Raw genomic sequence first — 15,126 nt, 5'->3', positions numbered from 1 at the left:
AAAAATCCCTGAAAAACTCGTACATTCCTAAAAGATTTCCTGAATTCAAAGTCTGTTAAGATATAGTCTATTATGGATCTGGTACCCCTAGCCTCCCATGTGTAGCGGTGAATAGCCTTATGCTTGAAGAATGTATTCGTAACAGCTAAACCCATACTAGCACAGAAGTCCAGCAAACGCTTCCCATTCCCATTAGCTTCCATCAATATATATAGATAATTTAGAAAAGAATAAAATGATAAATAAAATAAAAGAATTATAGTGTGGATTAGGTATGTTGATTATATATTTGCTATTTTAGACCAACATATCACCAGTAACACTGCAATAGTAGAACAACTTAATAGCTTAGATTCACATATTAAATTTACAGTGGAAACATAAGTAACCATACTTTAAATTTTCTTGACCTCGCTGTAACTAGAAACAACTATTATTTATCATACAAAATCTATAGAAAGCCCACACAAACCATAAATGTGATCAAACAAAATTCTCTTCATCAGCTGAATTTTATAGCCTAATTAACTGTGCGTTTGATATCCTTTCAAAAAAATGATTTAAAAAAAAGAAATAGACACCATCTATACCATAGCAATTAACTGTGGCTACAGTAGAAACTTCATAGATAAAATAATCAAAAAATTAAAAACAAAACCAAAATCTAATATCTTAAAATACAACCTAAGAATAAGAATGTTGCTACATTCACCTACAATTAACATAAATATCAAATTAGTAATATAATTGAAAATAATTTCCATATAGCCTTCCATACACAACACTAATAGTCATAATTTATATAATCATAACTCAGTTATCCTTGAAAGTAGCAAATAACTCGGGAGTATACTAACAGAAATGTTAAAAAAGTGAAACAACCTATATCAGTCAAACGGAGAAATTATCTCATTTCAGTAGATACCGAGAACACATAAATGCAGAAGGATATAATAGATTCTTAGCTGTGGGTACCCATATGAGAGAGTTTTGTCATCCTTTTTACAAGTATTAACCAGGATTGAATAATTTTGCACTTAGTGAATAAAGGTACCCTAATGAATGGCTTAGAAGACATTTACATACAGTTGGATTATAAAAAGAACCCCTTGTACAACATAAATTAAATCGCAAAGAACACAAACATCTTATTTGAAGAAATTTATAAACTATTACCAAGAAGATATACTAAACAGAAATATAAAAGATGTCATAAACTCTCCTCACACTTCTCGTTACTCCTCCCAGTCATAACAAAGCCCTCCTGTCAATACGTCACCTCACTACTCCTTAATAGCCAAGCTTAAAACAAAACTGTACATTGATATTTTGGTCGTTCATGTTCCTGTTTGCAGTTCAGAACCAATGCACTAAACGCCCACTGTGCCAAACAGGTCTTACACGGCACGCACACGATGCTCAACTGAACAACGTTGGGAGCAGGTGGTCAAAACCTGCTGCTACACAGGTGCATCGTTGTGTGTCGCCAGTGTTGCTGGATCGACCGTTCTGACTTCATTCACTGAAGTTTATTGTCACAGGTTGTATATTGTGTCAGTTGGATGTTTTAACAACTTCTGAATTTCATTCAGCCTTAGATTATATCTACAAAATTGTTTTTGTTTTAAGTGTGTGTGTTTCATAAAATTATAAGATTGGTGCTCATGATTTTAATAAGATTAAAGGCTAACGATTTAAAAAAAATATCTGCAATAATAATTTTAAGCGTTATCTTCGTGATTTTAAGGAATTGAAGATGTCTCCATTGGAGATGAAAGATGTATTCCATAAAAATTACACATAATTAAATGTGTAATATAGAAAAGTTTTGAATAAGTGGACCTTTTCACTTGACAATTGGAGTGCTAATAAATGTTGACCCGATAAACGAGAACCGACTCCATTGAATTAATTTATGTATTTATTTTACCTTATAAAAATGCTGCAGGAAATATTACCCATTATGTCCTGCAGTATGGACTACATTGTATCAAATAAAAACAGTGTTGCATGGGTCAAGTACTGCATTCACAAATATCTTTTGTATGACATCTTACAGGAGGTATTGCTCTATATCTGCCTCATGTTGTAATTGTAAGCATGTGTGAGATTCGTTGTAGGCATAGACTGGGCCTTCTGTCTCGTACATGCTTTTCAATTCGGAATGCGTAGTGTTTGAGGAGAACGAACATCGTGTGTACATTGAGAGGGTAGAACTGTGTCATGTCTCTTTCTCTCACCTGTCTCTCTCTCTGTTGTGACAGCAGCGCTCGGCATGAAGCATGCTACTGAACATGCCCATGTTCATAGTTGTTCTGCTTTTTACCATAGCAATAAATTGGATCTGGGTACAGCAGCTAATGACAAGGGGCATACAAAAGATATGCAAATAGAAATCATAGTTTTGGTATGTACATAACGAACACAAATGTTGCACATCTCCATGTCCTGCTGTATTCGGAACACTGTTGTCACAGCAATGCCCGTGTATGGATAATTCCTGCACAGTCCATTGTCTATCTTCTGTTACACTTTTTAGTATTGGTCCCTGGCATCTCTGTGTGAATGGATGTGAGATGTCTACTCTGTGTAAGGGCCGATTGCCTAGATGTTAGGCCCTTTTAAACAACAGTCATCATCATCTTCTACTCTGCAACATTTCAACAGTTGCAATGTGCCTACATTTTAAGACCTCGGAAATTTTTTCATTTGTACTTCTCTTAGTTCCACATGGCACTGATGCGCACTTCTGCCATAGAGAACTGCAATTTTTACATGTGAACACTGTTCAACTTTACCTACATTCATCTTGGAGCATGGCTGGTAGAACACTTAATATTTTTGGACATTGATAACCAGCCTCCAATACATGCAGGTGCCATCACTCATTGGCATTCAATTGAGTCTGACTCAGATTTCCAAGCATACGAGGGTTGGCGCGTAAGTAATGGCAACAATTTTCTTTTCCTCACATTTACACGCTTTTACCATACAGTGGTCATATGTCCTGGAAAGCACGAGGCTCATAGTACATGGACACGACACGAGATGGCGATGCGTTGGTCAGGTACCACACGCGGGGTGATAGGATTGCAGTAGTGAGTTAGGCTCCGTGTGGAATGGATGTGACGAGGCGAGAGCAGAGCATGTTCATCAAACTGGCTGTTTGCCATAATTGCAATGCCAAAGTATGTCATAGAGAGTTCGTGAAAGCTGTAGGGAATAATCTGCCTTTCCGCACTGAACCGTTGTGAGATGGGGTAAAACATTTCAGCACAGACGTGGAACAAGCAGTGAAGTGCAGTGATATAGAAGACTAGTTCATTTCTGGACTGATGTCATGTGCAATAATTACCCAGTGAATGGCCGTGGATGGAAGATGGACACTACTCGAGTTACAAGCCGAGGCAGGTATTGAAAAATGAACCAGCCACAGAATTTGATGGGAAGGTCTTCACTTGGCGTAAAATTGCATTACGGTGGGTGCCATGTGCATTCAGCTGACATGCAAAGGTAAACATGGTATGCCATATGCTTCAACCACTTGGTATGATGTTGGAGAGAATAGAGACTTTGGATGGATTTTGGACCAGGGTGTATAAAGCAGAGCTCGAACGCCAGTCTGCAGAATGGTGACTTGCAGGATCACCACAAAGAGGGAAGTTCCAACAAAACCCTTCCTCCGTGAAGCTGAAGGTCATTGTGGCTTATGACGTCAAGAGATGTGATTGCATGTCACTTTGTTCCACATGGCACCGTGATGATAGCAAGAAACTAGAGAATTTCCTGCAGAGATAGTTGCATTGTGCCATGAGGGATAAACGTCCAGTTCTTCTCAACAATCCTTTTCTGTGATGTCAGACCCCATGCAGCAGATGCTATAGGGAGGCAACTTCACCGCTGGGGGTGGAAAGTATTGGAACATCCACCATACTCACCGGACCTGTGTGAGTGCAGTGCGATGTTGATCTAATCCCCAAAGTGAAAGAACCATAGTGTGGGAGAGAGTTAGTGACATGAGAGGACACTGCCAACGCTGTGAAACATGAGATTGCTAAATTCACTCATGGTGAGGCATCTGGTATCCGATGTCTCCCAGATCATTGGCAACATGTTGTAAATAATCTAGGGGATTTAGGGTTTATCGTAAGGATTACTGTATTCTATGAGAATAAACATTATGTACCACAAGGATTTCATGGCTGACAATTTCGTTGCTTTATGTCCTACACCTCGTAAACCTACTCAGCATTATTCATACATTCCACTGCTCCTTACACTCCCCACTCCCATCTGTATTATTTCCAGTTGTCTGTTAGATCCCATATTCATTTTTAAAAAAAAGTTTCCATTACCTATGGTCCATCCCTCATATATTCTGGACTTGCTGTGTTCCCACTTAAAATTGCAATTTTTTTAGGATAATACTGTATTAGCAGAGTTCTGTGAAGAAATACATATGGATGAACAATATTGGGCAAGTGGACAAGAGAAAAACATCCTCACTGAGCTAGATATTTGCAGGAAAGAGAGAAAGCGATGGAAAGAGCGAAAGGATTAAAACCAGTTTTATTTTCAAGATACCTACGAAAAAATGTTTAAAATGTGATGATAAATTTAGGACATGCAGAATTATTTATAGATCATTTTATTTAGATAATGTATATGAAACATGATTTTAAAGATTTATTTTAATATTTACTAGCTGTTGGACCCGTCATTGACTGAACTATCACTTAGCATGTGTGTTATTACATTTCTGTTGACCCCTTATGTTGTTGCTGAGATGGTGAAGCACATAGGTGAACAGCCTTTCCCTGTCAATGGCTTCTTATGACATACTCATTTCCTGGCTCTCTCTGGCCCAGTTCAGTTTCTTCTTTCTTTTCTTTTTTAACAAGGATCTCTTCCTTGTATAAAAACCAAGTATCAGGTTAATATTCAGAAAGTACAGATGTAAGAAAACATTTAAAAAGTTATTGATATAATCTTATCAACTCTTTGTAGAGTTAGGTATCGGCTCTTGAACTTTTTACATTCAGGTAACTACAACCGATATTTATATCTCTTATTTTTCACTGTATTGGGAAACAAAAATTTGATAGTAATACTCTAAATCAATTTTGTCATGAGCAGTTTCTGGGAAAAACCAACTTTAATAGAGATATGGAGATTTTTGTTTTAGATCACCTCTGAAAGCAACCTTCTACTGAACTTTTGTGAACAATTATAGCTAAGATCCCACTCGCCCTTGTCCTAAATTTAAATACAAAGTTTCATGAAAATCCCTATATCCATTTTCACATAATTCTGAAACATACGAACAGACAAAACTTAAACTGAACCCGACTTAGGGCAATCATCAATAGCATTTTCCTACATCCACATTTACACTCCCTTTTTCTCAACACAGAGCAAACTAATGAATGTGCAAATTGTCAAAAAAATTAGGAGAGCTGAAAGAAGTTGTGATTACCCATGTCAAATCTATTTATATATTTATTGGTTTTATGTGTTAGCCATACAGAACAAGCTGCAAATGTGAGACTGTGTCAGAGGGTAGACATTTTAAATAAATAATAAAATCTGGACCAAAACTTCAGAACTACAGGTTCCCTAGTTCGTCACTTTCGCTAGTTTGCTATAGTGGTGACAGTATATACCTTGCAATCATTTGATATCTCAGATACATGTATATTGAAATTTACTAGGGTATTATTTGTCTTGTCCAGTATAAAAACCAAGTATCAGCTTAGTATTGAATAAGCACAGACAGAAAGATGGTTTTAATATATGTAGATAAAGATATTAAGATAATAAAGTTCAAACTTTAGACAATGATTAAATGCCCTTATCTATCCATTTCAGACTGCTCTGAAGACAAAATTAGCAGCTTTCTGAATGATGCAGATAAAATCATCAAAAGCTCCTTGAAGGAAATTTTACAACTACCATTGACACTCCCAACTGCATCCTCAAGTATGAAGGTCTGGGGGGAGACTCGTCATAGCATCATGGGAAGGAACTATTCAGTATTTTTACACCTGTAATGTTCTATTTAAAACTTTGTTAATTGGAACCCTTCAGATGAAATTGAAGCATGCCCACAGTCAGGTGACAAATCAGCAAAGTGGAACTGATACAAGGAACTTGGAGAACACCAAATGGAAATCTGATCTTCATTACCTCACAGAAGCATCGGTGTGGAGTTATGTAAAGAATATATACCCTTCAGCAGCTGAATCAGACATCATGAAAGTGTCTCCTACAGTGAATGGTGTGAAGCGGTTAAAACGACAGCTAATGTTACCGCAGTCAGAACTGTTCTGGGTAGATCTTTGGATGGCAGCGTCTGTTGACGGTCTCGGAGAGAAACAAACACTGGCTCACGTACTTGGAAAATGCCCGTATGGTGAAGTACCAAGGAACTCCCAACATAAGATCTGATCTTTAACTGCTGATGAACTGTGGCGGTAGAATTTCAATGTGTACAAAGAAATTAGCACAGTATATAATTTGCCAGCAGCACAAAACTTGTTGATGTACTTTAATAGCTTTCAACAACAAGAAGAAAGGCTACATAATTGACATGACAATCTGATTTGAAAATCATAGAGGGCAGCCTGCAGAAGTGAACGTTGAGAAAGGGAATATTTATATTCCTACGGTGCCCTTCTACAAGGATAAGTACCACTGAGAGGAGATCGTGGATAATGCACTAATGCTACGAGCTTGCATCCTTCTTCGTGCAGTTCTGGAAACTATTCATCTTTTCACAGAAGAGCATTTCAGACATTGTGAGAGCTATTATACATGGATCAGTGGGAATAATATGGCCCCATCTTTACTGCCAGGGATTTCAGCAGAGATGTGGACCTTATATTCCCAAGCATTGTTGATAAACTTAACCATAATAGGTATTTTATTTGATCCTGTATTGACATGTCTGAATCTATTAAAGAAACTATTTAAAATAGTTCTATGTTGAGTCCACCTTGTCAATACACCTTATAATGATAGAAAATTATTTTTATCATACATGTTTCAGGAAAATCATCCATTCCCTTCATCTGATGGACTCAACATAAAACTGTTTTAAATAGTTTATTTAATAGATTCCCAAGCATGACGAGACATCTGTTGTGAAGTTTATTAAATCTATTGCTACGTTCTTTACTTAGATAACAGCTTTGAATATTAAAAAGAAAAGAATTTTAATTTGTTCACCTTATCCATTGTTGGTAACCCTTACATTTGGGAAGCTATTTGTGTTAATAAAACATACCTCTCTCTCTCTCTCTCTCTGCAGATAGTCAGTCATTAACCTGTGTTGCTTAAGGGTAATGCAGACAATTTAGTCATGGGTTGGATGGATAGGTTATTGAATTTGGAGATGGTATAGGAAAGTTAAGGACAGCCTGAAGCATATCACCACTACCAGCATATTAAAATAAGGTTTACAAAGTTGTATTGTCTACAGGATGATTGTATTTTGTTACAGGACACGCTGATGGTGATAGAAAGGTATAAGTCTGGATTCCATCCCCCAGAAGATATACCTTTTGAAGATTTAAGTGCAATTAAGAGTGGAGAAATGCCTCCACCTTGCAACAACATTGCCATTACGTCAATTAGGCCGGAAGCTATGACCGTTAAAGGAACTATGTCAGCTGGGAAACTGAAGAAACGAGTTGGTATCTTTGGTATCTTCAGTTCAAACAAGGTAAGACTAATCTGTTCCAGTTGCCTACTCTTACTGCAGATTATAGTTTGATTACTAGTTCTTTCTAGTCACACCGCAGTCCAGTCTGTTACTTTGTATGAAGCCTGTCTGATCCCTTGTGCATAATACACGCATTGTTATTGAAGTTTGCTCTGAAGGTTGCTTGCCCTGAAATACCTGCATTAGCTTGAAAATTTGTTGATTTTAACTTTAGTCAATTAGTGAATATTTAAGAAGTTGAAGCTGTTAAAGCTTGTTACATTTAACTTGACTGTCATGAAGATAAGGAGTTCTGTGTCTTGATAATGCAGAGTACAGACAATGAACCATGTTAGGTAAGAAAAATCCCTGCAGTGTTTGAATTCTGCCTGTATTTGGTAATGAGGTTTTATTACTGCTTATAGAAGGATGAAGCTTGCCCCTTTGAGCACTGTTTCACCACCAAGAGCATTGTACATGAGGTCATATTATAAAACAGCAGTTAATGTTAATGGAATCCTGTTTTCCTATAGATTAAGAAATGTATCAAATATTCCAGTAACTGCACTGCATATATATAGTCGAGAGAGGTCCACTTTATATCTCTTTAAAGAGTTGCAGGAAGTTAAGATTGCTCTATTCTCTGAAAGTCGATACAGGAGTTTTTCAGAGGATTAAATGCATCCTCTGTCTTGGACTGTCTGGACATTGTCTGACAACCCTAATTTTGCTGTCACTCTCAGGTTAATTATATGAAACTACTACCACTGTACCTGGGTACACAATATATAATCAAGAAGAAGAAGACTCATATTTAAATAATCAAGGATGGGATGCTAGGAAGGACAAAGAAAACCTGCACATATTTTAGCTTTTCTTTCAGAATAACTTCTGCAAATTGGATATGTATTCATCTTCTTCCTTCATTAGGTTGTTTTTCTTTTCTTGTCCTTCTGAAATTACCACCTTTGGAGGTTTCCTCTCAGAACTCTTGAAATCTGACTCCACTGTAAAACTGTACATAAGTTGGTTTCCTTTGATTGTTGGAATTTCTGTTTTGTTTCTGAAATTGTTGGAATATATTTTTCTTTGTCAGAATATCATCTAATTGGTCATCTTTATAGGCAGTGCCTTGAACATTCCATATTGCAAAATTCAGTAAATCCATATGTCATAATCTTTATGATCAGTTCAGCTGAAATCTTTATTAAACTTCAAAGCAACATCTTATCCTTCCATCTGGTTGCTGGGCAGGAGGAAGCAAGTCTAATGATTGGAGTGCCACCTTAATGCCTCTAGACAGGCATGAATTAAATATATGCTACCCTTAACCTGGAGAACAGACACTGTGTGGTAGATTCGAGTGTCATTTCCTCCACTGCCAGGACCACCACCCCACCTAAGGGAGCTCATCAGCCCAAACCCGTTGGCTCCCTTTAGGGGGATAGGTTATTTACTGCCACCAGACACTCGGTGTTATCAATTTAACCGGTGTGTGCTAAACAGCAAAGCCTCTTCCCTTCGCATTCCGGACTTGCTTGGAGTTTAGTATAATTTTATTTAATTGTATAAAAATGTGAAATGACCTAGGGAGGAATAAAGCATTTATATTAAATTGCTCAGTTAGAACAGCACAATCATAAGAGTTGTGTTTTCGGAAAGGTGTTTCCTCACTGTCACTTAGTGATCAGTCCCCTTCTAGAATCTTTGCATGAGGCTGATGATCTTGTTTTGCTGCTGGAAAATACAATAATCCCACCACCAACCTTTCTTCTGCAGAAATGTTCTACTTTGTTTTAAAATATTCAAGTACGAGGTCAATTGCTGTATTTTTTAACACGGTTAGTTATAATCATGTGTTGAATGGGGGTCACGGATACACAAACATCAGAAGAAGCTACTTTTGAGGCCAATTTATTGCAATTCAATAACATTTTCTACGTGTGGATTCAAGTACAGTTCTACTTTATGTAATATTGCATGATATATTGTACCTTTTTAATTGAGCCTTTCCTTGTTATTAGAAGCATGTTAGGTGTTCCCTGTTCTATGCCTGCTGTTATGTGCCTCATATATTATTCAAATTGTTGTGATGCCTCCAATTTGCAGTATACTCAGGTGTGAGACAACCTTCGTCAGTATTTGTAGAAGATAGGCTTCCTTGGTGCAAAACTAGTTTCGCCTATTAAGATATTGTAGTTGGAGATGAGAGATTCGTGATGTAACAAAGTACAAGCTGGACTCAGCTTATTGAAATATATATTATATCTTTCCCCAATGTATCTTGCAAATTGTGTGCCTTAGGTACTAATTTAAGTATTTTTATTTGATGTATTAGATTCTTTTTTTCATAATTTGATACTTTGATTAATTGTGTGCAGAAACTTATTGTAGCAATAACGTTTTATTTGGAGAATGGTGATATGGGTATAACAGTTTCTTGCATCCTGTTTTATTTTTATTAATTTTCTTTTCTCCTTCTTGATTGTTTTTTTTTCGGTGACTGGTTGCCTTGGACTCCCTGCATACCGTTGTAAGTATATCTGAGAAGTATGTATGTGTGTGTGTATGTCTGGCATCGTGGCCTGTTGTCTTGTGCCTGTATTGTACATAGGAATGATGTCCAAAAGCACCAGCTCTCCCACAGTGTATTCAGTTCCATTTAAGGGATTTGCTTGAAATTTTATAGCATGTACAGGGTTGTTAATTAGGTACAATTCTAAATATGTGTAATTAATATAGGATAACAAAGTAGCACTAAGTTCTGTAGAACCTATCTGATCATAAAGCTAAGGGACTGTTTTGCTAAATTATTACAGAATTGAACTCAATGACAACAGATTTCAGGATATCTTAATTTTAGCTGGGTTAGGAAGGAGTCATTATGGCACCTTGGAACTCTTGTTTAACCTTGTTTAACCCTAGAACCATCACTGTTAAACACTCCACCAGCATGCATTTTGTAAGAAAATGAACATGGTTATATTTACTTGATTTTAAACTGTATCGCATAATCTGGACTTAGTAGGCTATACATTATTGTAAAGCTAGAGAATTGCTGATTATGATTACATAACATTTAAAATTCCAACAACAGGCATAATTAGTAAATCAGATATGGGAAACAAAATAATTACCATTTCAAAATAAAATCAGAAATGTACGTTCCTTATATCAAAAATGAAATATGATGAGCAAAATAATATCTTGGTGTGTCCCTCTACTGGACTCAGTCTTTTAAGCGGCATTGTATGAACACCAAGAGGAAGGTATCTTCATGCAATAACATTCTAAGATGTCTAACAGGAAGGACATGGAGTGCTTACCTCACTAGTCTCAGAACTTCAGGCCTTCGACTGTGCTTCTCAGCTGCTGAATATGCAGCACCAGTTTGGTTTTCTTCTTCACAGTTCAGAGAGTTGGATATAGCTCTGAATGAGCTTTCCAGCATTGTGTCTTGATGTCTTAGACCAACATCACTTCAAGAGATCTACCATCTTACTGGAATTTCTGCACCTCATATCTGAAGAATGGCAGCTGCAGCATCTGAAAGGAAATGGCAAAAAACTGACTCAAGACATCCAGTTTTTGGCCATCAACCAGCCTGACAGAGAAGTTGCCTTTTTAGGGGAATAGCAGTCCCCAAAGATTCATAAGAAGCTGTCCCTGTAAAGATATGGAAGACAGAAGTCTAGGACCCAATCATTTCTTTCAGAGAAAATGGCACCAGGACACACCTTGCCATATTGAATATGGAAATCGTTGGACAAGCAGAGGATGGGAGTTTTACACTGCAAGACCATCCTGAAGAAATGGGAGATAATCATCATCAACAACAACAACAACAACAACAAAAAGTTCTGCATCTGTCATATTATACGAGAGCTAGATCACTTCCTGATGATGGACAAATGTTTTCAAGAAGATGTTATGGCTGCAAATTCTTACATCATAGCTATTGCTACTCACTGGCAAAGTGTTGTTTGATTTGTACTCTAAAATGAATGAATAAACAAAATCCATGTATACAAAAAAAAAGGGAATGTGTCTCCACATTATCTGACAAAATTTGAACATAGTCCATAAGTTTTTGAAAGTTCTGTTGAACTTGTATGTACACAGCATACTTGACACCTTCTGCGATATGGTTCTGAGGATGTAATGCTAGACTACACATTATAATAATTTTGTGTGGCTATTTCTAGCCGAGTGCAGCCCTTGTAAGGCAGATCCTCCGATGAGGGTGGGCAGCATCTGCCATGAGTAGGTAACTGCGTGTTATTGTGGTGGAGGATAGTGTTGTGTGGTGTGTGAGATGCAGGGATGTTGGAGACAGCACAAACACCCAGCCCCCGGGCCACTGGAATTAACCAATGAAGATTAAAATCCCCGACCCGGCCGGGAATCGAACCCGGGACCCTCTGAACCGAAGGCTAGTACGCTGATCATTCAGCCAACGAGACTACACATTAGCGGCAGCTTGGTCACTTTCCTTGTTGCTACTAGTACCTATGCAGCAGACAATTTATCTCTAATACACTCTGCATTATCATCATAAGCACGTGTGTCTTCAAAATGCGATCCTACACTTTCTTCTAGACAATCACGTAATCTATTTTCACTAGGGTTTCTTTCCTTCATTTAGAAAAGACCCTTCTGCAAGGCAAAATTGAAAGCACCAGACCAAGAGGCAGAACAACAAGTAGATGGTTAGACTAAGCAAAGAAGATCATCGGTCTATCTCTTCACAATATCTTAAGAAGAGCTGAAGACCGCTCAGCATGGAAAAATCTCGTTAAGGATGCAGTTACTAACGAAGTGAAGAAATGAGGTCACGACGCTCAGCAATGAGTAAACTGACTGATGATGATGATATGCTAAGCTAAATTTAAACTACACTTGTTATGTCAACAAACAGTGCTGACAATAGAGGGGGCAAAAGGGGCATTCGCCCCCACACACACACACTTTGGAGAACATATTACTTTTTTTCTTTTCATTTCTGCCGGCTGAAATTAGGATATTATAGGAACTATTTAAAAAAGCAATCGGTACAAACCCTGTTGTCTTATCTGCTAATTCTTTTATTTTCTTTAATTATTAACTTTTTCTTTACACACCAGTATAAATGGTCCGTTATTGGACATTATAAATTTTCCAGCCAATTCGCTCCTGGTTGCCAGCATTTTGCCCCAGTGTGCTAAGTTGGGCTCTTCAGTTGGTAAATAGCACACCTACCAAGACGCATGGCTTAGTGCATACCGTAGAGGTCACTGCGTAGGCCACTTGGAGCCACTGGCAGTGCCAATGCACTTTCAGAGACTGTCTCTTTTCCAAAAATTGATGCCTGCCTGGCCATCAGATGATATGCCGTAGAAGTCCGCTATAGCGAGAATTCAAAACGGCGAAAATTTTACTCGCTATGGCGGATTGCCGTTATATCCAAATTTTTGTAAAAATCGGGAAAACCCCCAATCACATTAAAATCAGCATGAAATGGCAATCAGTTTGTTAAAAACTTGCGTTTTCGCGGATAATATCCACAATATGGCTTACTTTGTTGTTTTTCGAAATCCCATACTATGTGAAAGCGTGTGTTTAATTTCATTCGGATAAAAATATGTTACCGTATTTCTCCGAATCCAAAACGACCCCCCAGTTTTCCCTTCAAAAATTTTAATGAGGCTTAAAAAGTGCTTTGTAAAATCATATGAATGTCTTTCTTATAGAGTACGCATTTTTAGACTATTTGTAGACGTTGAACATTGACTTTAGTTATGCCCTATTTTTGCGGCTGTACAATTATGCTTTATTTCAGCAGGTTTAATAACCATTAACTTAAAATAGGCATCATAAGATCGAAGGGATCTCGCTGAAAATTTTCCGGCAAATACACATTCCACGCGCCTCTACACTACGACGATCCATCAGGAAAAATTCTTGCTTACTATAAAACTGTTACTTTCACTCAGCATCAGATATAACTGGCTGCCGCTACACGCACGTCTTGCTTGCCGGATTCGGCCAACTTCAGCGGCTAGCGATGTATAGGTCTTAATCGCAGACTTTGAAAGTCAACGAACGAGTTTATTGCGCCGCGGTATGGCCATTCCGCCCTTGCGTTTTTGTGCACATACCTCACAATTTCATCTTCGGCTTCTTTAAAGCGTCCTTGTTGCTGGCCACTGAATGCATTTTTTTTTTGCAGTACGCATTTTTAAGCTATCTTTGTCTTCACGGTAACGCCGAATATTGGCTTTAGTTAGGCATATGCCATATTTTCTTGTGGCTGCACAATTATTATACATTTCCAAGTGTTTAATAGCCATTAACTTAAAATTGGCATCATAACATCGACGAGAACCCGTTGAAAATTTGCCGGCAATACCTGTTCCACGTATCTTTACAACACGACGATCCATCACGAAATTATTCCTGTTGTCTATTAAACTTAATTTTACTAAGCGCCAGGTACAGCAGACGCGATATAACTCTGGTACCGAGTAGCTGTTGCCTTTCTAAGTATTCGAAGGCTCGCATGTTTTGATGCCATTCTGCAAATTTGACGTTTTTGTAGAGGATAATATGTCATTCTCTCTTCACTATTTCCCGAGATCCAGTGACGTTACACACAGGCACTGTACAACCGGTCGCCGCGGCAAGCGATGTATGATAAAAATCGAGTTTTGTCTGCGCGCGCGGCGGGGTGAAAAGAAACAGCGTGATTACTGCGGTAATTGCCAGTGGTGTTCATTATTATCAGGCCGCGAATGCAAAACGATCCTTGATTTTTCACATGAGATTCTGAGAAAAAAACGTCGTCTTGGATTTGGAGAAATACGGTATCACTCCAGAGGCTTCTGTGGCAAACATTTCAGTTTTCTTCTTCAAACGACTTCACCTAACCTAACCGTATATGTACCTATCATGAAAACCTATTTGAAACGCATGTAGAGAAATGATAACCTCCTCGTTAAAAATTGACATACCGGGCGAGTTGGCCGTGCGGCTAGGAGCGCGCAGCTGTGAGCTTGCATCCGGGAGATAGTGGGTTCGAATCCCACTGTCGGCAGCCCTGAAGATGATTTTCCGTGGTTTCCCATTTTCACACCAGGCAAATGCTGGAGCTGTACCTTAATTAAGGCCACGGCTGCTTCCTTCCCATTCCTAGGCCTTTCCTATCCCATCGTCGCCATAAGACCTATCTCTGCCGGTGCGACGTAAAGAAAAAAACAAAAAGAAATGATATGGGAATAGCTTTCCGAAATTTAACTAGACGCGAGAAAATATAAACTATCCTCTGACATCTTGCATTATCTTGAGGTGTATCACATTCTTACGTAATTTCAGTATACGGTGTACCATTAAAATTAAGAGATCGTTTACTTCAGCCTTTATTTTTAACCAGTTAACAGCTGCCATCT

General features: G+C 38.0%; 1 protein-coding gene across 4 annotated transcripts in view; it reads left to right on the top strand.

Moving 5' to 3' along the window:
* Cip4 (formin-binding protein 1-like Cip4) overlaps positions 1 to 15,126 on the top strand; it is a 668,861-nt gene that overhangs the window by 536,416 nt on the left and 117,319 nt on the right. For all 4 annotated transcript variants that reach the window (XM_067142577.2, XM_067142575.2, XM_067142576.2 and 1 more), the window contains exon 7: positions 7,502 to 7,723. In XM_067142577.2, the coding sequence (XP_066998678.1) occupies positions 7,502 to 7,723 (222 nt within the window). The remainder of the gene's footprint in view (positions 1 to 7,501; positions 7,724 to 15,126) is intronic.

Source organism: Anabrus simplex, chromosome 3 (genome assembly GCF_040414725.1).
Source record: "Anabrus simplex isolate iqAnaSimp1 chromosome 3, ASM4041472v1, whole genome shotgun sequence".
NCBI classification, from domain to species: Eukaryota; Metazoa; Arthropoda; class Insecta; order Orthoptera; family Tettigoniidae; genus Anabrus; species Anabrus simplex.
This window is presented reverse-complemented; position numbering and strand designations above follow the sequence as displayed.